The sequence below is a fragment of the Carassius gibelio genome, chromosome A21 (genome assembly GCF_023724105.1).
Source record: "Carassius gibelio isolate Cgi1373 ecotype wild population from Czech Republic chromosome A21, carGib1.2-hapl.c, whole genome shotgun sequence".
Taxonomy (NCBI): domain Eukaryota; kingdom Metazoa; phylum Chordata; class Actinopteri; order Cypriniformes; family Cyprinidae; genus Carassius; species Carassius gibelio.
This window is the reverse complement of record NC_068391.1, coordinates 17,164,239-17,186,525: the sequence shown is the minus strand read 5'-3', so window position 1 is coordinate 17,186,525 and position 22,287 is coordinate 17,164,239. Positions and strand designations below refer to the sequence as shown.

Here is a 22,287-nt window from a genome sequence, read left to right as displayed (position 1 = left end):
CTAAGATGTTCCTGAAGTTCTGTTGTTCCTTCAGTTAACAATGGTGCCTTTGTTAGTAAAAGTACATTGATCTCAACAGCAGACATATAAGTATGATCCATATCATCCTATGTTTCTGAACTGTCTGTGTATGAAATAAATCAGCTTTATTGTAATTGTATCACATTAGCAATTAGCATAATAGTTTCTCCAGTAAAGTCCAGCAGAGGCAGCAGAGGACTCCTTCTGGGACGTGGACGATGGAGGACAATGTGGAGGCGTGGAGCAGTGAATGTGCAGACATGCCCTTCAGGACCAGTCGGCAGAAGAGATCTTATGTCAGCTACTGCTAGACACTCACTGAGGTCAAAAGTCAGAAAGACAGGAGACAGAAAAGCTGACTTTACTCCTGTAATCCCCCGCTCTCTTCCCACACGGCCATAGCTTAGTGTTAAAGGAATGTTCAGGATTCAAAACAAGTTGCTTTATCAGCAGATTACCACAGAAAATGATGTTTGAATCATCCAACACTTTCTGGAGAGTTTAAAAGCAGAACTGTATAAAATGTGTGGGTTTGTTGTGACCCCGTTGTTCTTCTTCTGTACTAAAATTGTGCTTTATTTGAGGCTTTAAAGTTTCAGTGATATTTTATGGTTTTATTGTTCTAATGGACTTTTGGTATATCATATCCCTTGTGAGAATAGATCTCTCTATGTATTTTTTTTAGGTCTCACGCTAAAGTTCCTGCCTTGACTGGCTTTACAGGGTAATCAGTAGGTCAAAAATGATGGGAGTCTGATCAAATTGGAGAAAGGGCTATTATTACTTGACCACTTCCAGAATCAGAATCAGAATCAGAATCAGAATGAGCTTTATTGCCAGGTATGTTCACACATACGAGGAATTTGTTTTCGTGACAGAAGCTCCGCAGTACAACAGAATGACAGCGACAGAACATAAAACACATAATATAAAACACATAACCCCTGGGGGTCCAGTGTGTGAGCCAAGCATCAGCCCACAGTGACCCCATACTAAGATCTCATTGACTTGTTCACTTGGACAGTTTCAAACATGCTCACTAAAGAAAAAACATTTTATAGTGATGTATATATTATTGTATTTATTTACAATATTAACATGAATAATGAAAAATAATCAGCAAAATCTTTATAAAAGTTTGGTGTCAGTAAGAATTTAAAAAAGAAAACAAAAAGTTTAGCTTTGCTATCAGGAATTTATGACATTTTAAAATATATTCAAGTTGACAACGGCAATTTTAAATTATATGCATGTTAAACTGAAAATGTAATAACATTTTACAATAATATTGTTTGATCAGATAAATGTATCCTTTGTGATCATAAGAGAAAAACATTTCGGAATCAAGTACAGACCCTGAACGGTAGTGCGTTCATTCACACAGTGCAGAGATTTGTAAATAAAATGCATAAAAGTCAACTTCACATATAAAAAATATTTAAAAAATGACAACAACTAATTTATATAGTGCAACTAATTTTCCAACACATTTTACAGTTGATCAAATAGGACTGTGGGTCTCTTGAGATGTTGTGAAATCACATTTAGCATTATAAACCATATAGTTCTGATATCATCATGGAATTAAAAGATCTGATTTATGACCCTCTTTGGCTTCTAAAGCCAATTTCAGCTTTTGCCAGAAGATCTTAGTATCTTCTCCAGGTTTGGGCCAGCGGAGGTAGGTTCGTTTCTTTACCAGCTTCCTCATCCTGTGGTACGGAGAGAGCTGATGTGTGGGGATATCCTCCAGGAACACCAGAATCAGTACATCCTTCTGCTCATCAAAGAGTCTGAAACTCGCCACCTGGACCTCACTTGAACACCAGTTGCTCTTCAGGTAGTTCTTAGTGATCAGGCAGATGGTTTTGCGGCTACTGTATATGCCATCAACGATATTGTCTATTATTGGCCTTCCTGGTTCAAAGTCTCTGTGGTGAAGGCACAATCTCCAGCTCTGTTCTCCTTCTAATTTTGGAATTAGTTCCTCCATTACCCAAGGCTCATCTTGGGCGTTGTAGGAAATGAAGGCGTCGTACTGGAATGTCGAACCGCTCTGCTTCTTCTTATTGTCGTAAAGGAAGGCTAAGAAGAGGTAGTATGCATAAACCACCTGAAAGCGCAGAAAATGCCAAACGAATGACGAGAGCAGGGTGAGAAAGACCACAATACTGCTGCAAAGAAAGCAGATGAAGTCGATATTCAAGGTGCAGGATTCGGTGTTGAAAGCAGACAAACTCATGCCTCGTAAGGAACTAGGGTAGCTACACATGTACTTGTTCAAATAAACCACCTGAGTAGAATTACTATTCTTGGCCCAGTCAATGAAGAAGGCATTGTCACAGTCACAAGTGAACGTGTTTTTCTGCAAGTCGAGGACCTCTAGTCGAGGCAGTGACTGAATCAGAGTTTTGTTGATCAAGTCGATCTCATTGCCCGTAGCTTTTAAGGTCGAAAGTCTGGAGAGATTTGCGTTCAACAGGAAGTTCAGCGAGCGAAGCTGCGTTCTCGAAATGAGGAGTTTGGTTAGCCTTGAAATGGGGTGAAACAACTCAGCCGGGATCGAGTGGTCTTCAGAGAGCGCATTCTTGGAGAGATCCAAAAACCAGAGCTGGGGGCTAAACTTGAATGTATCAGGATTCAGATGAGCAAGATTTGTGTTTCCAACGTAAAACATTTCCAAGGAGGATAAACCTTGAAGCAGATTTGAGGGTATTTGGCCAATTCCACGACGTTGACTGTGTAAGGACAGTACTGTAAGGTGCTTCAGGTCTTTAAAAGGAGGAAATTTCAATTGATCATCACTAAATAAAATGATGTTGGCGTCCAAACCTAGATTTTCGAGGTTGGGCATGCCTGAGAACACATCCTGGTGTTTTGTTAATGTTTTAGCTGATATTTTGTTTGATGACAGGAATAGAGAACTTAGGTTCTTCAGTCCTCCGAATGCATAGCTTTCGATCTCTGAAATCTGATTGTCTTGTAAGTGCAAATACTTCAGCTGTGACATATTTCTAAAAGTGTACTTTTCGATTTTGCTTAGCTTATTAAAAGAAAGTTGCAGCTCCAACAGGGATTGTGGCCCATTCCTGAAAGCATCACCGATCCTTAACAGATTGTTTGTCCCAAGCCTGAGGACTTCAAGACTCTTCAGGTCCTTGAAGGAACAGGATTCAATGATTGAGATTTTGTTACTGTACAAGTACAACATTTTCAACTGTGTTAAATTGGCAAAAACGTCACAGTTGAGGGTCTTGATGCTGTTTCTACTGAGATCTATGAACTCAAGAGTGAAGAGGTTTTGAAAGAAGTTTGTTATTCGAGTAAATTTATTGATTTGCAAACGCAACGTTTTTAGTTGCGTGAATCCACTGAACATACCTGGTGGTATATTGGATATTTCATTATCTCCTAAATCTATTTCCGTCAGGTTAGAACAGAGATCAAACATGTGCTCGGTGAGGTGTTTTATTTTGTTTGTTTTTAGCCGTAGAACTTGTAGCACTGGAGAACAGGCGTTCAGCAGGAGGTCAGTCCTGTTCAACTCAGCGTTTCCATTAAGCCTGATTTTATTTAACAAATTCTGGAAGCTCTGAAGCACATTAGCAGCATTCTGGACTGACATATGAACATCCATGAAGTACAGTGATTTCACGGAGGCCAAGAAAGTCTTTTCTGTGACGTTCCATGTCATAGTTCCATTTTGACCGCAATACGATAAATCAAGGTGATTGAGAAATTGAAATATATTGTCGGTCAGCTGAAATGTTGCAAAAGGGTTGTTCGAAAAATCAAGTATTTTTAATGCCAATGGATTTGTTGACATTTCATATGACTTGAAAGCATTAAGATGGTTGCTTCCAATGTACAGCTCCTCCAAATGAGGTGATGCAAGAACCGGCTTGATTTTCTCTACATAATGGAGTTGGTTTTTTGTTAGGTTTAACACCTTTAAATTGTGAAGCGTGCTGAAAGCTGTCTCTTCAATGTCTTTGATATAATTGTTATCCAGACGTAGCACCAGCAGGTTGGTTAGACCATGTAGCATTCCTCTCGAGATTGCTTGTAGTCTGTTGCTGGCCAGATTGAGACTGTATAAATTGGAAAGACTGTCAAACGCACCCTCTTGAATCTGCGAGATCTTATTGTGGGATATGTTTAAGTCCTGTAAATTTGACAAATGATTAAAGTCTCCAATCTGGATCTGTGCGAAGGCATTGAAGGAAATATCTAAAATATGTGTATTTCCAGGTATCGACGGAATCCTGAAAAAGCCCATTTTGTAGCAAAGTACTTTCAGCTGGATGTCTTTTAGGGGAGTACTGATTGTGCAGTTATTCAGGGAAAAAGCACTTGATGGGGAAATGAAGCTAAAGAGGGCAATATATAATGTGATTTGTTTTAGTGTTCCCATGTTTTTCTTGATTCTTTTTACACGTCAAAATGGGAATCCACTGTCTTCACCTAAACAAGTTTTCTTCTTTTTCTTCTTTTAAATTAATTTATTTTGTGCCCTTTGCCCAGCCTCTCAGGATTTTGACTTTGCATTTCCTATAAAAATAAAAATAAAAAATAATAATAAAATCAATTATTTAAAAAAATGAAATAAAAAGGCAATAATTTAATAAACACAAATTTTAAAACATTAGTTTATACATTTGTGAAAATAAAAAAAATTTATTGCATAGATAATTATAAGGAATTACAATGAAGTTAATTGAAACTACAGTCTATTCAATTGTATTTAAAAAAAAAAAGGTGATGTTGTGATAACTGTAAAATGACAAGAAAACTGAGCCTCTCACAAAGAAAACTTTGCAACACAACCTGTCATACTTCATTCCATCAACATGAACATGAGCAAAGGAATCATTTCTGTTTACTGCATTTTTAAAGGCAGACAGTGGCAAAAATAAATAAATAAAGCAGTAATAGATTCTTAATGTTAACATATCTAATAGTTCTCAAGTAAGGTAATTTTCACTTCAGGAAATCCTCTGTATCGGGAACACTATATCAAAAACATGCCAGTGTCTAATAAATATGTAGCCAATCAATGCGTTCATCCATTCCTACAAAGGTTAATACAGAATATAATGAAAGAAAATAGAATACTTACAATATGCCTGTACCATAGTTGCTGATATACAGAAACGAAATATCTTACTCGCTGACAAACACACACTTCTTTATTTAGTTCTTGTCTGCTAACTCTTGAAAACAACAGGCTGGTCTTGTTTTATGTTGTATATCAGGAAGTGAAGTAATCTGAGGGAGAAAAAAAGCAGAAGTCTATTAAAACACATGTGGCGTATTGACGTAACCTGATTCTGTTCAGATCTATTACAGTTTATGATCATTTATGAGGTGTTTATAATTATTTCATCATGGATAGCTATGTGTGATTCTGTGTTTTCTTATTGGATTGCTTCATATCCAGTATTGTCATGCAATGGTTCTGCATTCATTCTTTATTATAGGTTTCAGTTCTCCTCAACTTCAAGCAAACTTGTGTTTCACAGTGTAAAATTACTCATCTCAAAATCGTGTGAAGGAGTTCTTTCTACTGCTCTATTTCCATTTCCCTTACGAAAAAGAAGTTCTAAAAAGTAAAAAGTAAACTAAAAGCATACTTTCCTGTTTTTAGTTTACTTTTAATGTAATTCTCAGAAATATACTTAAAATGACATTTAGGTAACTTATACTTACAAAAATTCTAAATATATTTGAGCTATACTTGTGCTCCTAGAATCCGTGTTTTCATTATTATACGGTAGAGGGCGCTAGAACACATCTGTACAGAATTTCCAAAAAAAAAAAAAACACAAGTGAAGAAGAAAAAAAGAAACTAAAACATGTAATACCATCATCTGACATGAAACAGCATCAAAACTTTAATGTTATGAAATAAAGTGTCGACCGATGAAGAGGTAATAATTACAGTCAAGCTTTGGGGTGCTGATCGACTCCATCCACATTTTATTTATCATTCTGAATCCAATTAATAGTCTTTTTCAGCTTTTTGTTCAAAATGCCATTTCTTTATTTTTATGAAACTAACCCACATTAAAGTGTTTAAAAAAGAATGCATGAAGTTAGAATAAAATGTTTTTGTTCCCAAGCAGATATCGTTTTCTTTCTTTGGATATTTTGTATGTTCAGATATTCATATAACAAAATATATATAAAATCTAAAACCTAAATATAGACATATTAGTATACTTAAAGTATGATGTAAAGTTCTCTTAAATTTTAATTCATTTAGCAGACGCTTTTATCCAAAACATTTAAGCTAACTTTTTTTTTACCTTACATGTGTTCCCTGGGAATTGAACCCACAACCTTGCTCTGCTAACACAATGCTCTACCACTTGAGCCACAGGAACATTTAAAGAAAACTCATGAGTAAACTACTAAACTATTAGTTTACTGAGACTATACTTCAAAGTGTACAAAGTATTTAATTAGTAAACTATCAGTAAACCTATAAATTCCCTTTTAGTACAATTACAGTACAAACTACAAACATAGAGGTAAACTAGTGGTGTACTCAAAGTTGGCTACTGTTATACTTAAAGTATACTTTTTATAAAAAAGAAAAAAGTAAGCGGGCCAATTTAGTCCCAACGAGTATTAAAACAGACAGTTTACTTACAAGTATACTACTAGAACACTGATATTTGTATACTTTCTACATAAAGTATACTTAATAAAATAAACTTGAAGTATACTACTTTTTGATGAGGGATGTCATAGGAGTTTTATTATAGTTAATAATTTATTGCTCTGGAATGTTGTGTTTAATTTTTCTTGCTCATATTGCTTCACTCGCTTATATCAATAAATGATTTGTTATCCTGATGATGATACAAAATAAATAAATAAAAATCTTCGTATTGCAACCACTGATCTATAATAGAGGACATATATAGTCAAAAATACATCACTTTTTGCAACACATCTTTTGTGTATTTGTTTTGTTGCCTGGCAACTTATGTTTATCCTAAATATAGTAGAATTTAGACATGAAATGTGACTCAGCCATATAAAATTAATATTTAGGAACCAATACTTAGGAAGAATAAAATAACAAAATTATTTTGTTACAAGATGTTACAAATATGATGTCCAATATGTTCTTTAAAAAAAAAATTCGACATTTAAAAAAATAAAAATATAATAAAATAAAAAATTGCGCTCTCTGGTGAATGACAAAGGTGAAAATAAAGGTGTAATAATCGAACGTCGAGAGCGTGCTGCTCATATACGCGAGATCGATTAGTCACGTCTTCACATCTTATTTTGTTTCAATGGACGCCTTTGACTTGTTTAGAAAGCTTGGGTCTGGAGCAAAGTTTGATCTGAAAAGGTTTGCTAAAGATGCAGAGCGGTTTAAGGTAGGTTTTAATGCAAAGCTCATAAGGAAGTTAACGTATGTTAGGCTGTTGCTACGAAAACGAAAGGAAACGTGAATTACTAACCTAAGATGCTGCCACATGGCTAACATGTGTTTCCATTTCCCATTGAAAGGCCCTGCAAATGCTAATGCTAATCCGAGTAAACCCAAATACAGCTAAGAAAAGTGCATTAACAAATCATTGTATGAGCTAATAATCGATATTTACCTAGTTTTAAACCTCTTTAATTTGGTAACTTTGTTGCACAGCTTATAGAAGCAGAATAATGGTTGCTACTGATGCTACAAATAAACACATGGTCATTATGAGTCATTGTGTAACTCCTCTCAGGTAGTGAAGTCGCAGAGCAAGGACAGCTCAAATCAGCTGGCTGGATTTAGCTTTTTTGGCAAAGAGACTCAAGAGAACACATCTCAGGAGTCCAGACTAAGTGAAGATGATGATGGTGAAGAAGAGAAAGAAGGGAGTGATACAGAGCAGGCCTATGGGAAACGGAGACGGACTAAAGTGGATGAGCCGGTGAAGACAGCACTGAAGAAAAAGAAAGGAGCTAAGAAAAAATTTGATGGTAAGTCGTCATCTCTCAGTCGCTTCTGATTGCTAGCAATTCAGTGTTTAAGGTCTTCCAACCATTCTTTCGTCTTACTGTTGTGAAACAGATGCAGAGCCTGAGAAGAGTGAGGGAGAGGGGATCCAGTGGATGTCATCGCAAGACAAGGTGAAAGACCCCAAGAAGGAGTCTAAAGACAAGCCCTCCTTGAAAAGACTGAAGCAGCTTCATCAGGAGAAGGTACAAAGAGTTGTTATTTCTTTTTACGCCACTTTTTATTTTGATTGGTTAATCACACAAAACGATCTAGGGATGATAACAGTTCTGGCTGATTCTAATAATAATTTACATGTTATGACTGTCGTTAAAATTCTGTATTTTTTTTTATTATTATTTTTTTATATGCATTTATGTGTCTATATGGATCCATTTTAAACTTTGGGAAAACAAACAAATGGGTTTCCTTATAAAATATTGCTCATGTGTTTTAGGTGAATCGGATACGGCACCAAAACCGGATTAATGTGCACGGGACAGACATTCCTGATCCCGTTTCCACTTTTGAGGAGCTGCAGAAGGAGTATGATCTGGACCCACGAATCATTCAAAACATCAAGGAGGCGGGTTTCCAGACCCCCACACCCATACAGATGCAGGCTGTTCCTCTCATGATGCATGTATGACATGTTTCTGTTGCATCAGATGTGTTTGTTTTCTTGATCCTCTCTAAAGTGATTTATTTCCATGGATCTGCTTGTTTTAGAAAAGGGAGATTCTGGCATCGGCTCCGACAGGCTCCGGTAAAACTATGGCCTTCTGTCTGCCCCTGCTGGCCCACCTTCGCCAGCCCCTCAACAAGGGTTTCAGAGCCCTCATCATCTCCCCCACCAGAGAGCTTGCCACTCAGGTAAACCTTCAGCCCACCTCAGCCTAATTATTGCTGTAGACCACACAAATAATCAATATATTTCTGACGGTTTAAACATGTTGACTGACACACAGAATGCAGTAAAGACTCGCATATTTGTTTTTTCTCTAGACTCACAGAGAGTTGCTCAAGCTGTCAGAAGGAGTGGGCTTCAGAGTTCAAATGATCAATAAAGGAGTTGAAGCTGTGAAAAAATATGGGCCAAAGACGGCAAAGAAGTTTGGTGTGTATGTTATGTATATTAACACATCTTATGTGTGTGTTGTGTGTATATATATGCGTGTATACACAAACACACACACATTTAAAAAAAAATAAATGATACATTTTATTCAGTAAGGATGCGTTAAATTGATCAAAAATGTCAGTAAATAGAATAAATTGTAATTGTAAATAAATTTTGTTTTTTTAACACCACGTTCATTAAAGAATCCTGAAAACAGCAAATAATCGTTATTGCCAGCACAGGAATACATTTTAAAATATATTAAAATAGAAAACAGTTGTTTTAAATTTTAAAAAGGTCTCTCAGTATTAGTTTTTGCTGTAGTTTTGATTAAAAATTCAGTTAATGCAAAGGTGAACTGAAAATAAGTTCGAATTTTGCTTTGAGATCCTTAAATGTTTATTTTGTTGATAATGTGTGTTTGCAAGAATTGTGGAATTAAAAAAGGAAAAAAGTTGAGGATCACTGGATTAGAGTCTTAACACTTTTGTTTTCCAGATATATTGGTGACGACTCCTAACAGATTGATATATTTACTAAATCAAGAGCCTCCTGCTATCAACTTGAGCAGGTGAGTTATTTGCTAAAGCTCTGTAGTTCAGTTTAAAAAAAATCTCAAATCTGAAAATTTCTCACATTAATTGTGTGTGTAGATTTATTATCAAAGAGCTTTAAGATTATGTTCACATCATACACGGGTAATCAGTTACTTCTATGTCCAGTTGTAAATATGTCTTCATGTCTGTAGTGTGGAGTGGCTGGTGGTGGATGAATCTGATAAGCTCTTTGAGGTTGGAAAGAAAGGTTTCAGAGAGCAGCTTGCCACTATCTTCTTGGCCTGTACTTCTCCTAAAATCCGCCGGGTTCTCTTCAGCGCAACTTTTGCCACAGATGTAGAGCAATGGTGTAAACTGAACCTAGACAACCTCGTCTGTGTCAACATTGGACCCAGGTATCGAACCCTTCCTTTCATGTGAACGAGCTAAAGATAATCTTCTTAATTTGTAGCATAAAATTATTGCTTGTATAAACAGCAATAGGATAGAATACATCAATAAATGAGTTTTTTCCTATTCTAATTAAGTTTTAAAAATTGTGCTTACATTTGAATTACTTTTTAAATGAATAAAATATTTTTGAATTGAAATGAAAATGAATTTACCTGACTGTCTCCTTCCACAGGAACTCTGCAGCTGAGACTGTGGAGCAGCAGCTTCTGTTTGTGGGTTCAGAAAATGGAAAGCTACTTGCTATGAGAAACCTTATAAAGCAGGTCAGTGAAGTCCTCACAGTCATTCTGACGACTGAATATAATTTCTCAATGGCAAAATAGAAAAATCCAGAATTTCTTCATTTAGATGGCTCGTAAGGAGAAGTTCATTTTTAGCACTGAAATTGTCATTTCCTTTCAGGGATTTCTGCCACCCGTGTTGGTGTTTGTTCAGTCCATCGACCGTGCCCGAGAGCTGTTCCATGAGCTGGTGTACGAGGGAATAAACGTGGATGTGATTCATGCGGATCGCACACAACAGCAGGTTAATAAAAGAACCAGATAATCGTTAAAATAACACCATTAATCATTTATTCAAGATCATTGATCAAGATCAAGTTTTGAGGATGTAAAGTTGCTAAACATTTTATTGGCTCTAAAAATTTCAAAATTATTCAACCCCCATAGGTACAATTTTGTAGAGAATATTGTATTGTTTATAACTTCCAATGAACATTAACTCAAATTTTACAAGGTTCTGAAACCTCTCTATTGGAATTTTGGCCCATTCTTCAGTTGATGACTGATAATCTTTGATTTTCATGTTGCCTTTGTTTTCTTCAAATTCTAAAAATATTTTAATGACATTTAAAATCTGGAACAGGCCACTCATTCCACGACCAGTACCAAGCTTTAGCAGGTTTGGATGAGTGCTTTCGGATGATTGTCCTGTTGGAAAGTCCAATAATCATGAGCTTCAGTCTGTTCAATGAAAACATCGCAATCTTTATCAAAATGGACTGTTATCTCAAAGAATCCATGATATCTTTCATACAGTCAAGATTTCCACTTCCTGCAACAGCAAAGCATCCCCATTAAAAGTGATTGACCATGAGTTAGTGTTCTTCTGCTCATAAGCTTTGCGTCTTTTGCACAAGACATTGATTTATGGGTCCAAAAAGTTTTAATTTGTTCACATCACTCCATGAAGTATTGTTCCAGAATTTCACAGGTCTATCCAAATCCTTTTTTAGCATAGTTGGACTTTTGTCCTCCTTGTGTCCTGACATGAAGGCCATGATTGTTGAGTGTTCTCCTTATACCCTACCATACAAATAAGTGACTTTAAAACAAAAAAAAAAATTGCAAAAAATATATATATCTTACAATCTTATAAAATCTTACATTATATATTGACAGTTTCACTTTTAATATGCCACTAAACCGTGACACAAAAAACGGATCTATATATAATAATAAATAAAGAATAAATTCAATCTGTATTTATATGTGTGTATAAATACATAATGTAATATTAGTGGAATGTTTTATTATAGTATTATGTTATTTTAAACATTTTCTTTCTTTGTCTCTCTGGTTAGAGGGACAATGTTGTGAGCAGTTTCCGTTCAGGGAAGATCTGGGTGCTGATCTGCACTGCTCTTCTGGCCCGTGGTATCGACTTCAAGGGCATCAACCTTGTTATAAATTACGACTTCCCTACAACTGCTGTGGAATACATCCACCGGATCGGTTAGTCCACTGTAGCTTATTATCTGACTAGACAATTCATGTTGTCTACTTTCTTTATACTAAGCTTGGTGTTTTATTTTCTCTATAGGGCGAACTGGAAGAGCAGGACACAAAGGAAAGGCAATCACTTTTTTCACAGAGGATGACAAACCTCTCCTTCGCAGGTAATAACGGCACTTTACAACTAGTCATAATTACATTGAGATTATTTTCTGGCCCTGTGACATATAATTGAAAATATGCATGTGGCATTTTTTTTTTAACTTCTGCATTCAGATATGCCAGCTCATAAACTTCCAGTGAAGAATCACTTGATGTTGTGATATATAGATATATTTATAATCTATATATACCCCTGGTGTGGTACGGAGGAATATATATATGCTCACAGACCAGATGACAAAAGAGACTACAAAACATAATTTGTCATTCACCGATGAACTTTAACTTGCATATTTAGTAAAAGTACTACAGTTCCAGGAAGGAAGATCAGGTTTTTGATGTTTGCCTGCCATTCTCGCTCTGTCTGCACAGTGTACGTGAACGCACTGATGATGTATGCTGTCTGATCGATATGGACCGAGACTTTTGATTGGTCGAACATTTCTTGGTCCTACACCTTCCACAGAATATATAAATACTTATAAGTACATTTAGACCACTTAATGATTGCTATTGGGAGGTAAAGAGACTTTCAACCAGAATAAGAAAACAGGTTTCTGAAGACAATCACCTATTGGACCTTTAACTTAGTTTCATGTCATTTTAATGCTGAACCCGCTGAGCACTAATTAATAATAATTGTTTAGACTAATGTTAGCTAGCTGGAGATGTGACGACATAATGATATTCTTGATAATCAATAACTTATCTTCAGTCTTGAACACCTTTTTAAAACAGACTTTAAAGAAAAGACTTTTAAGATGAAATTGGCATGAAATTAGCATTATAACCAGTAGTTCACTCATTAGCAGTTGCTACTTCAACTCCCTATTTTTTTCCAAAAGTCTTGATTTTGGATTTATTATGAAATGACTATTATAACAAGTTTTAGTACTTTTACTGTACTGAAATATAAAGTATAGCAAGTGTAGATAGTCACAAAGTCTCATATCATTAAAAAAAAAAATCTAATAATAAGCCCCAACACCAACAGCCTAGAAGGGTAAATTATTTAAATACTTAACTAGTTCACTACAAATTAAGTACATTAATTAATTAATCAATTATTAATGGGATAACTATTAAAGAGTATTTTAAAATATTTTTTGATTTAATTTAAAAAGTTAATTTGATCTTTTAACTGTTAAATGCATTCAGCCTACAGACTGGTTGCTGCTGTAGTTTTGTTACTCTGAACTGTGTCTGAATCATTTACAGGGCTCAGAGTTCTCCGGAACCATGTCGGATTTCCAGTGTGCAGCGTTAGGCTGTGGGAAAAAATAATCCTACATTTAAAATAAAAAATTACATTAAGTAACATTATTACATTATGTATTTCAACAGTGTTGTTCAATACAATGATTTAATTTAATGGTTTTCATATTTTATTTGAGCCAATTATTATTGCCTCAACATTAGTATATATATATAAATGTATTTTCTCTCATTTCGTGAGCTAAGTGAATTGTCACACCCCTAGTGTGTCGATAAGCAGTGATATAGAACAGACTGGAAGTGACTGAGCTGGCTTATCTAAAACCAGGAAGTAATTGCATAGAATCAATCGCATGAGCTTCTACTCACTTATTTTTTGTTTTGGATCAGCATTGCTACTGTTATAAAGAAAGCTGGATGTCCTGTCCCTGACTACATGATCGGGTTAAAGAAAATCAAAAGGTGAGGTTACTCACTTATATTATATAAGTGGTTTGATACCATGGTTTGGTTTTTATATTTATTTTTAATCACTCTAGCATAGTTGCTTGTGCTTTCTGGAGACTAGTGTTGCCATCAAATGTCACAATGTAAGACCTCTAATTTTTCTCCCTACAGCAAATTGAAACGCCAGCTTGTAACAAAACCACCCAGACGGTCAACTATTCGCACGACTCCACGCATTCTTTTTGAGAAAAAGCCCGGCAAGAGAATAAGGTTTGTTCTGGACCCAGTGTGTAGATATCTGGACAAGTTTGTTTTAGCCTCACAAAATTTAAAGAACAGGACCAGAATCTCATTATTTCCAGCTTTTCGTTGATAATTTTGAATACCTATCATTTTTTAATTATTTAAGTTTTGTATTACAGTATTTAATTGACTTAATTATAATTATAAAGAAAGTTTGTCTGATCTTAGTTTAGTGTATGACTTGGCTTCACATTATCACTGTTAATTTTCAGGAAAAAAAGAAAAGCCGCAACAAAGGAAGCAAAGAGCGAAGCATCAGAAGTCACTTCTAACAGCTGATGTGGCACATTGAGAGAGTTGTACAGACTGCCACTGTTTTTCTATCCACATTATTGTCTCTAATAAAGTTAATGTTGATCGGTCTGTGTGAAGATCTCGTTATGACTATCAACAGATGGAACAGAGCTTGTTAGCGCTGTTCTAGATTACATTAAATAAAACATCATAAACTGAAAGAGGGTCTCTTCAATGAATCATTGTTATCAAATGCATTAAGCTTTTTAACACTTGTGCAGCTCAGGCTCAATGTTAGTCTCTGGTTTACATACTTGAAAGAAACTGATGCGGCTTAGAGACTTTTGATGTTCAATCTTGTCAATGTATCATATGTGTGAAATGCTGCGTTTAAAACATCAAGTATTTTTTTTGGTGTGTACTCACATCAATGCTGTTTGAAGTGATCCCAGACCAGCCAATATAAATATATAGTGGATGTTTAGGGGTGTTTTAAACCAAAAGAGTTTTCATTACATTCCATTTGGACCCTGTGAAACATCAGCTTATAAAACAGCCGTAACATTATATTTCTCTACTAAAACCACTTTGTATGTAATCAGTAACGTCTCAATAAGTAAATGCGCAAGCATTAAAAAAAAGAAAAGAATGCTATTTGTTTTTTGTGTTAGGACCATGTTATTACTACATTTTCCTGTGACACACACACACACACACACACACACATATATATATATATATATATAATATATATATATATATATATATATATATAAAGACATTCTTTGTTTTATATAAACTACTGTGTTGGAATGAAAATTAAATATTTTTGAACATTACTTTGCGAAATTTAGAAAAACAATCTTAGTACTTAAAAGAACATAGAAAAGAAAGTTATCCTTAGTTTATACACTGGCCAAAATGGACCAGAAATGTGTAAACATGGTTTATAAAAATTGTTTATATCTTTTTAAAAATCAATTTTGATAGTCTTTGTTGATTTGTAAATTGTGTTTCCTTTCCGTGCTAATAACAACAGAATAAAATGGGTATTTCCTTGATTATAAGGAAAGTCCCTACAAGAGTGTGTAGCAAGATGGTATGCCGGTATTGTGGACATCACAATGTCATAAAAGCTTACTAGCCTTACATTTAAATGTTACAGCTAAATGTATTACATTAAAGGGGTCATACGATGCAGTTTCAAGTTTTCTTTTCTCTTTGGAGTGTTACAACCTGTTCTTGAATAGATAAGATCCCCAAAGTTGCAAAGAGTAAAGTCTCAAACCAAAAAAAATATTATTTATAAAAGTAAAGACTGGTCCACACCCTCCTAAAATGGCTCTTTTAGACACACCATCCACATCTACATCACTATGTGGGAAAATTTGCATAACATCGGCCAGATGTTCACGCAAAGAAAGTTTGTAACAAATGCCTCGTTCGTAATGGGTTGTACTGGTTTGCCTCGTTGTACCCACACACGGCGTCACAGTATGGTTACATTAACATTTCCATCACACTCTTGAGGTATTGGTTAATCACAATGCACTAAATAGCTGGCCAATCAGAGCACACCTCGCTTTACAGTACATAAGAGTTTTAATCAATCAAACAATCACCTTTATTCATATAGTGCTTTAAACAAAAATACATTGCGTCAAAGCACTGAACAACATTAATTTGGAAAACAGTGTCTCAATGATGCAAAATGATAGTTAAGGGCAGTTCATTATTGAATTCAGTTATGTCCTCTCTGTTCAGTTTAAATGGTGTCTGTGCATTTATTTGCAATCAAGTCAATGATATCGCTGTAGATTAAGTGACCCCAACTAAGCAAGCCAGAGGCGACAGCGGCAAGGAACCAAAACTCCATCGCCGACAGAATGGAGAAAAAAAAACCTTGGGAGAATCCAGGCTCAGTTGGGGGGCCAGTTCTCCTCTGACCAGACGAAACCAGTAGTTCAATTCCAGGCTGCAGCAAAGTCAGATTGTGCAGAAGAATCATCTGTTTCCTGTGGTCTTGTCCTGGTGCTCCTCTGAGACGAGGTCTTTACAGGGGATCTGTATCTGGGGCTCTAGTTGTCCTGGTCTCTGTTGTCTTTTTAGGGCTGTAGAGGTCTTTTCTAGGTGCTGATCCACCATCTCGTCTGGATACGTACTGGATTCCGGGTGACTGCAGTGACCCTCTGATCTGGATACAGACTGGATCTGGTGGCCACGGTGACCTCGGAAAAAGAGAGAAACAGACAAATATTAGCATAGATGCCATTCTTCTAATGATGTAGCAAGTACATCTGGTGTTATGTGAAGTGTTTCCGGTTTCTGGTTTACCCAATTAATGCAGCCTAAAAATCCTTTAACGGATTTGGATATTAAAAGCATATAGTATGTTATATGTATGCCAGGTTAAAGAGATGGGTCTTTAATCTAGATTTAAACTGCAAGAGTGTGTCTGCCTCCCGAACAATGTTAGGTAGGTTATTCCAGAGTTTAGGCCACCAAATAGGAAAAGGATCTGCCGCCTGCAGTTTTTGATATAGGTATTATCAAATTGCCTGAGTTTTGAGAACATAGTGGACGTAGAGGAGTATAATGTAAAAGGAGCTCATTCAAATACTGAGGTGCTAAACCATTCAGGCTTCATAAGTAATAAGCAATATTTTAAAATCTATACGATGTTTGATAGGGAGCCAGTGCAGCGATGACAGGACCAGGGCTAAAATGGTCATACTTACTGGTTCTAGTAAGAACTCTTGCTGCTGCATTTTGGACTAGCTGTAGTTTGTTTACTAAGCGTGCAGAACAACCACCCAATAAAGCATTACAATAATCTAACCTTGAGGTCATAAACGCATGGATTAACATTTCTGCATTTGACATTGAGAGCATAGGCCGTAATTTAGATATATTTTTGAGATGGAAAAATGCAGTTTTACAAATGCAGAAACGTGGCTTTCTAAAGAAAGATTGCGATCAAATAGCACACCTAGGTTCCTAACTGATGACGAAGAATTGACAGAGCAACCATCAAGTCTTTCAGACAGTGTTCTAGGTTATTACAAGCAGAGTTTTTAGGTCCTATAATTAACACCTCTGTTTTTTCTGAATTTAGCAGTAAGAAATTACTCGTCATCCAATTTTTTATATCGACTATGCATTCCATTAGTTTTTCAAATTGGTGTGTTTCACCGGGCCGCAAAGAAATATAGAGCTGAGTATCATCAGCATAACAGTGAAAGCTAACACCATGTTTCCTGATGATATCTCCCAAGGGTAACATATAAAGCGTGAGTAGCGGCACTAGTATTGAGCCTTGAGGTACTCCATACTGCACTTGTGATCGATATGATACCTCTTCATTCAATGCTACGAACTGATGGCGGTCATATAAGTACGATTTAAACCATGCTAATGCACTTCCACTGATGCCAATAAAGTGTTAAAGTCTATGCAAAAGAATGCTGTGGTCAATTGTGTCAAACCCAGCACTAAGATCCAATAAAACTAATAGAGAGATACACCCACGATCAGTTGATAAGAGCAGATCATTTGTAACTCTAAGGAGAGCAGTCTCAGTACTGTGATACGGTCTAAATCCTGACTGGAAATCCTCACATATACCATTATTCTCTAAGAAGGAATATAATTGTGAGGATACCACTTTTTCTAGTATCTTGGACAGAAAAGGGAGATTCGAGATTGGTCTATAATTAACTAGTTCTTTGGGGTCAAGTTGTGTTTTTTTTTATGAGAGGCTAAATAACAGCCAGTTTGAAGGTTTTAGGGACATATCCTAATGACTATGAGGAATTAATAATAGTCAGAAGAGGACCTATGACTTCTGGAAGCACCTCTTTTAGGAGCTTAGATGGTATAGGGTCTAACATACATGTTGTTGGTTTAGATGATTTAACAAGTTTATACAATTTAAAAATCCATGTGCTTCAGAAAGGTGGGGCATAGAGTCACATCACAAAGACAGGCATCTGAGATCGGCTTGATTTGAGAAATGATTTAATGAGATACAAAAACAACAACACTGGTTTATCATTATAGGGTGATTGTGTACACACAATATCAACACACATTTCAGTTCAAATGGCTCGTAAAAGTGCATGGAGCATCCAATGACCCCTTTAACTTAACTAAACACTAACTCAACTAGTCTAAAACAAACAAACAAATATACACTCAAAACATACATACAAAAGGGAGTTAAAGTGGATGAATCAAACTAGAAAACAGAGAATTCAGCTATGGAACATAAGTCAATAACCTGAGTGAAACCATCAGCTTCGTATTACAATGGGGGTCTACAGCTCATACTAAACCTCTGTTTCGTTTAGTTAAGTATACGATACTTGCATTGCCTAGCCATTGAATAAGCACCTGAATGCAGTCTCAGATGAAAGTCTTCATAGTTTGAAGGTTTGGGTGGTGCTGGAAAGGTGATCACTTTCATCCAGGTTTGAAGGGTGATGAACTCCAAAGATGTAATTCTGACTCGGTGGTGATTGGGTGAATTTTCTCCCAAGTTAAGTCAAGACATGTCTGTAGTTGAGGCCAGCCCAGGAACCAGAAGCGAGGAGGTGATGAGAGAAGAGAGACCAAAGCTATGCGGGTCTCTGATGGTCGGCTTTTTATCTTCTATGGAGGTCACACCTAGGGGGGGTCAAAGAGCCAGTTGTAACTTATACTTTAGGAGGGAAAGTTTAGACTCTGTCTTCGAAAAAGTGTGTATACTGGTATACATTATGGGGACCCCTCGAGGATAGTGATTCCAGTAAAATTCCATTAAATTAATCTTTGTTGGAATCATTATGTCTATGAAATGTACTCATAAAACGTGGAAGCCCAATAAATAAATAATTATGATGTAATAAACCTATGGTTAACCATGTAGTTGTTATAAGGGGATCAAAAGGACATCAAATATTATTTTCTAATGACTAATGAGAGAACTGACTGTTCACATTTTATCTGCATGCTCGTTATTAGTGGGTTGTGCTGTTGTTGGGTTTGGTTAATGATACTGTGATATTATCACTGCTTCTTCCTGTGCTTGCATGCTTCTAACAGTTTCATTTAGAGCTAGAAAACCACCCCTTCATTGTCATTTTTAGGATAAATCAGTTTTTTTAAACTATAATCAAATTTTTATGTTGATTTTGAGACCAAAGATCATGAAGGAACCTTCAGAAGAACACTGAAGAGCAACTAAAGGATGGAAGCCTCTCTCTATAAGTTCAAGATATGAAGACAGCAGCAAAACGTGGTTATGAAGCGACAGGGACAGAAGTGGCAGATAAGTTTGTTTAAACAAATTAAAACAAATAGTTTGAACTGCTTTTATGGCTATTTATTTATTTATTTATTTATAAAGCCAGTAATAGGAATGTAATAAATGTGCTGTTTCAATTTTAGACAATATTAGTTTTTAAAATATAAGTTTGAGACTCCTACTGATTATATCCAGAAATAATGACCATATATACATTTTTTATACAATTAAACAAAATAAGTTTAATTTATAATGTGTAATTACAATTCATAAAATAAAGTAAACATCTTAAAAAATGTTAAAAAACATCTTAAAAAACATCTCATAAAGTAAACATCTTAAAAAATGTGTTAGTCTTATATTTTTTATTCGTATTAATCTTTTGATTGCTAGTCTTTGGATTTCCGGCGTACTTCCTTGTTGCCAGTTGTCGAAGAGCACGGCCATTATGGTATGTAAATATTGCTCATGAAATATTTAATATTTCCATCAAAACCTGTTTTATTAGTCTATCATTACAATTAAAGAAGATATTGATAATATTGAGTAACTAATGAATCTGTAACTACAGCAGTTATACGTTTCGTTGGCTGTTAGCTTATTAGCCTACATCTGTGGTTAGCCTATAGAGTCTATAAATCGCTAAATTAACTGAGATTGTTATTTAATTTTAATTATTTTTAAGTAGCAATTTTTCTCATGTTCTTGTTTTGGGCACTAGTTCATCTGCTTAATTACAGCCTACAATAAGGCCTTTCGAATATTACAGTTTTGAATATTACTTTATAGCACATATGGTATCAAACATGCTTTATGTAGGCTACAGCTTGTGGTATAATGGTTAAAGTTCTGGTCTTGAAACCACCGAAAACCAACAATTCATGATCTATAAGCTATCGTCAAAACATACGATAAATTGAATCATTCATCTTTTGTTCACTTGAAAAGTTGGTTTTCAGTGCCTTCAGGGCAGGATCGTGATAAAACATGCTATCTAAACACTCAGTGGGTATAGAAAAGAATCACCCCACTTTAAGATAATCATATTTTGTTGCTTTGAAGCCTGAATTGAAGACAGACATAGTTTTAGCTGTATTTACTCATTTAGTTAGAAAAAGGATCACCCTCTTGTGTCAGTATTTTGCTGAACCACCTTTTTCTTTAATTACAACCTCTGTTGAGATGTGTCTCTAGGTCCTGCTAACTACTGTTTTATTTGCATTTGTTTTACTATATTCTTCCTTCCTCGTCATCACGCAGTGGCTCAAATGAAGGTATTTGTGTTTGTTTGTGAAATGGTTGGCATTTCAATATGAAGTCAGAAAAATGGCTGACTCATTACCATTTTTAATACAGCATACAACATAATATTAGACATTGCTGGCATTGTGTTAACCCACACTGAATAACCCATAAGTAATTTTTTATTTTTTTTTAAAATGACATCAAAGTGTATTTTGTAAAAGAAACTAAATTGCATATCTTTATATTAAACTATTATACTTAATATCATATACATCAGATTAGTTAATCAAAATATTCAAGAGATTAATCACTAATCACTAAATTTCCTGCGATTTCTTCAAATTGATTGCACAGAAACTATTTAAAGTGAACTGAGCTGGATGATGACAAAACTGAATTCAATGATGAACTGCCTTGAACTGCCTTTTACGGGCAATCGAAAGGTTGTGAGTTCGAGTCTTGGGCCGGCAGGAATTGTGGGTGGGGGGAGTGCATGTACAGTTCTCTCTCCACCTTCAATACCACGACTTAGGTGTCCTTGAGCAAGGCACCGAACCCCCAACTGCTCCCCGGGCGCCGCAGCATAAATGGCTGCCCACTGCTCCGGGTGTGTGTTCACAGTGTGTGTGTGTGTGCACTTCAGATGGGTTAAATGCAGAGCACAAATTCTGAGTATGGGTCACCCCTACTCAGGGGTGAGTAGGGGTGACCCATGGCTCAAAAGTGTCACGTCACTTTTTTTCACTTTCTTTTCCTTTTCTTTTTTGGCTTTATTGACACACTATTTTCCTATTTAATGCTGTTCCGTTGGTTTGTTACAATCTGTATTATTAAAAGCACTATATAAATAAAGGTGATTTGACTTGACCTCCAGAGGTAGAAAACAGAGGAGGGAAGTCTTTGGTTCTTTTAATTGTGATGATTTTGGCTTACATTTAGCAAAAACCCACCCATCTCAACAAATTAAAATATGGTGACATGCCAATCAGCTAATCAACTCAAAATACCTGCAAAGGTTTCCTGAGCCTTCAAAATGGTCTCTCAGTTTGGTTCACTAGGTTACACAATCATGGGGAAGACTGCAGATCTGACAGTTGTCCAGAAGACAATAAATGACACCCTTCACAAGGAGCCACAAACATTCATTGCCAAAGAAGCTGGCTGTTCACAGAGTGCTGTATCCAAGCATGTTAACAGAAAGTTGAGTGGAAGGAAAAACTGTGGAAGAAAAAGATGCACAACCAACCGAGAGAACCGTAGCCTTATGAGGATTGTCAAGCAAAATCGATTCAAGAATTTGAGAGAACTTCACAAGGAATAGACTGAGGCTGGGGTCATCACAATAAAAAGAACAAAAGACGTAAACTACTTCAGTCTGTGTGCATTGAATTTATTTAATAAACAAGTTTCACAATTTGAGTTGAATTACTGAAATAAATGAACTTTTCCATAACATTCTAATTTATTGAAGTGCACCTGTATATTATATTATTAGTTTACTGTAATGATAT

At 35.7% G+C, this 22,287-nt stretch overlaps 2 protein-coding genes across 2 annotated transcripts; one reads left to right on the top strand and one right to left on the bottom strand.

Moving 5' to 3' along the window:
- Positions 1-971: 971 nt before the first annotated feature.
- On the bottom strand, positions 972-10,431 carry tlr22 (toll-like receptor 22). The gene is made up of 3 exons (XM_052537500.1): positions 10,306-10,431; positions 5,141-5,289; positions 972-4,572 (listed from the first exon to the last, which is right to left on the bottom strand). The coding sequence occupies exon 3, from the start codon at positions 4,433-4,435 to the stop codon at positions 1,598-1,600; it is 2,838 nt and encodes a 945-aa protein (XP_052393460.1). The 5' UTR covers positions 4,436-4,572; positions 5,141-5,289; positions 10,306-10,431; the 3' UTR covers positions 972-1,597.
- Positions 7,262-14,468, top strand: ddx52 (DEAD (Asp-Glu-Ala-Asp) box polypeptide 52). Its single transcript, XM_052537501.1, has 15 exons — positions 7,262-7,422; positions 7,774-8,007; positions 8,099-8,229; positions 8,481-8,666; positions 8,753-8,896; positions 9,029-9,140; positions 9,642-9,714; positions 9,892-10,095; positions 10,326-10,416; positions 10,556-10,678; positions 11,736-11,886; positions 11,975-12,050; positions 13,654-13,725; positions 13,882-13,980; positions 14,226-14,468. The coding sequence occupies exons 1-15, from the start codon at positions 7,332-7,334 to the stop codon at positions 14,290-14,292; spliced, it is 1,854 nt and encodes a 617-aa protein (XP_052393461.1). The 5' UTR covers positions 7,262-7,331; the 3' UTR covers positions 14,293-14,468.
- Positions 14,469-22,287: the final 7,819 nt, after the last annotated feature.

What these genes read in the sequence shown, in the direction of transcription:
- tlr22 (XM_052537500.1), bottom strand. Translation starts at nt 4,435, where the DNA reads ATGGGAACACTAAAACAAATCACATTATATATTGCCCTCTTTAGCTTC.
- ddx52 (XM_052537501.1), top strand. Translation starts at nt 7,332, where the DNA reads ATGGACGCCTTTGACTTGTTTAGAAAGCTTGGGTCTGGAGCAAAGTTT. An exon ending in TGTGTCAACATTGGACCCAG is followed by an intron (nt 10,096 to 10,325) that starts GTATCGAACCCT and finishes CTCCTTCCACAG; the next exon opens with GAACTCTGCAGCTGAGACTG. An exon ending in TGAGAAACCTTATAAAGCAG is followed by an intron (nt 10,417 to 10,555) that starts GTCAGTGAAGTC and finishes ATTTCCTTTCAG; the next exon opens with GGATTTCTGCCACCCGTGTT.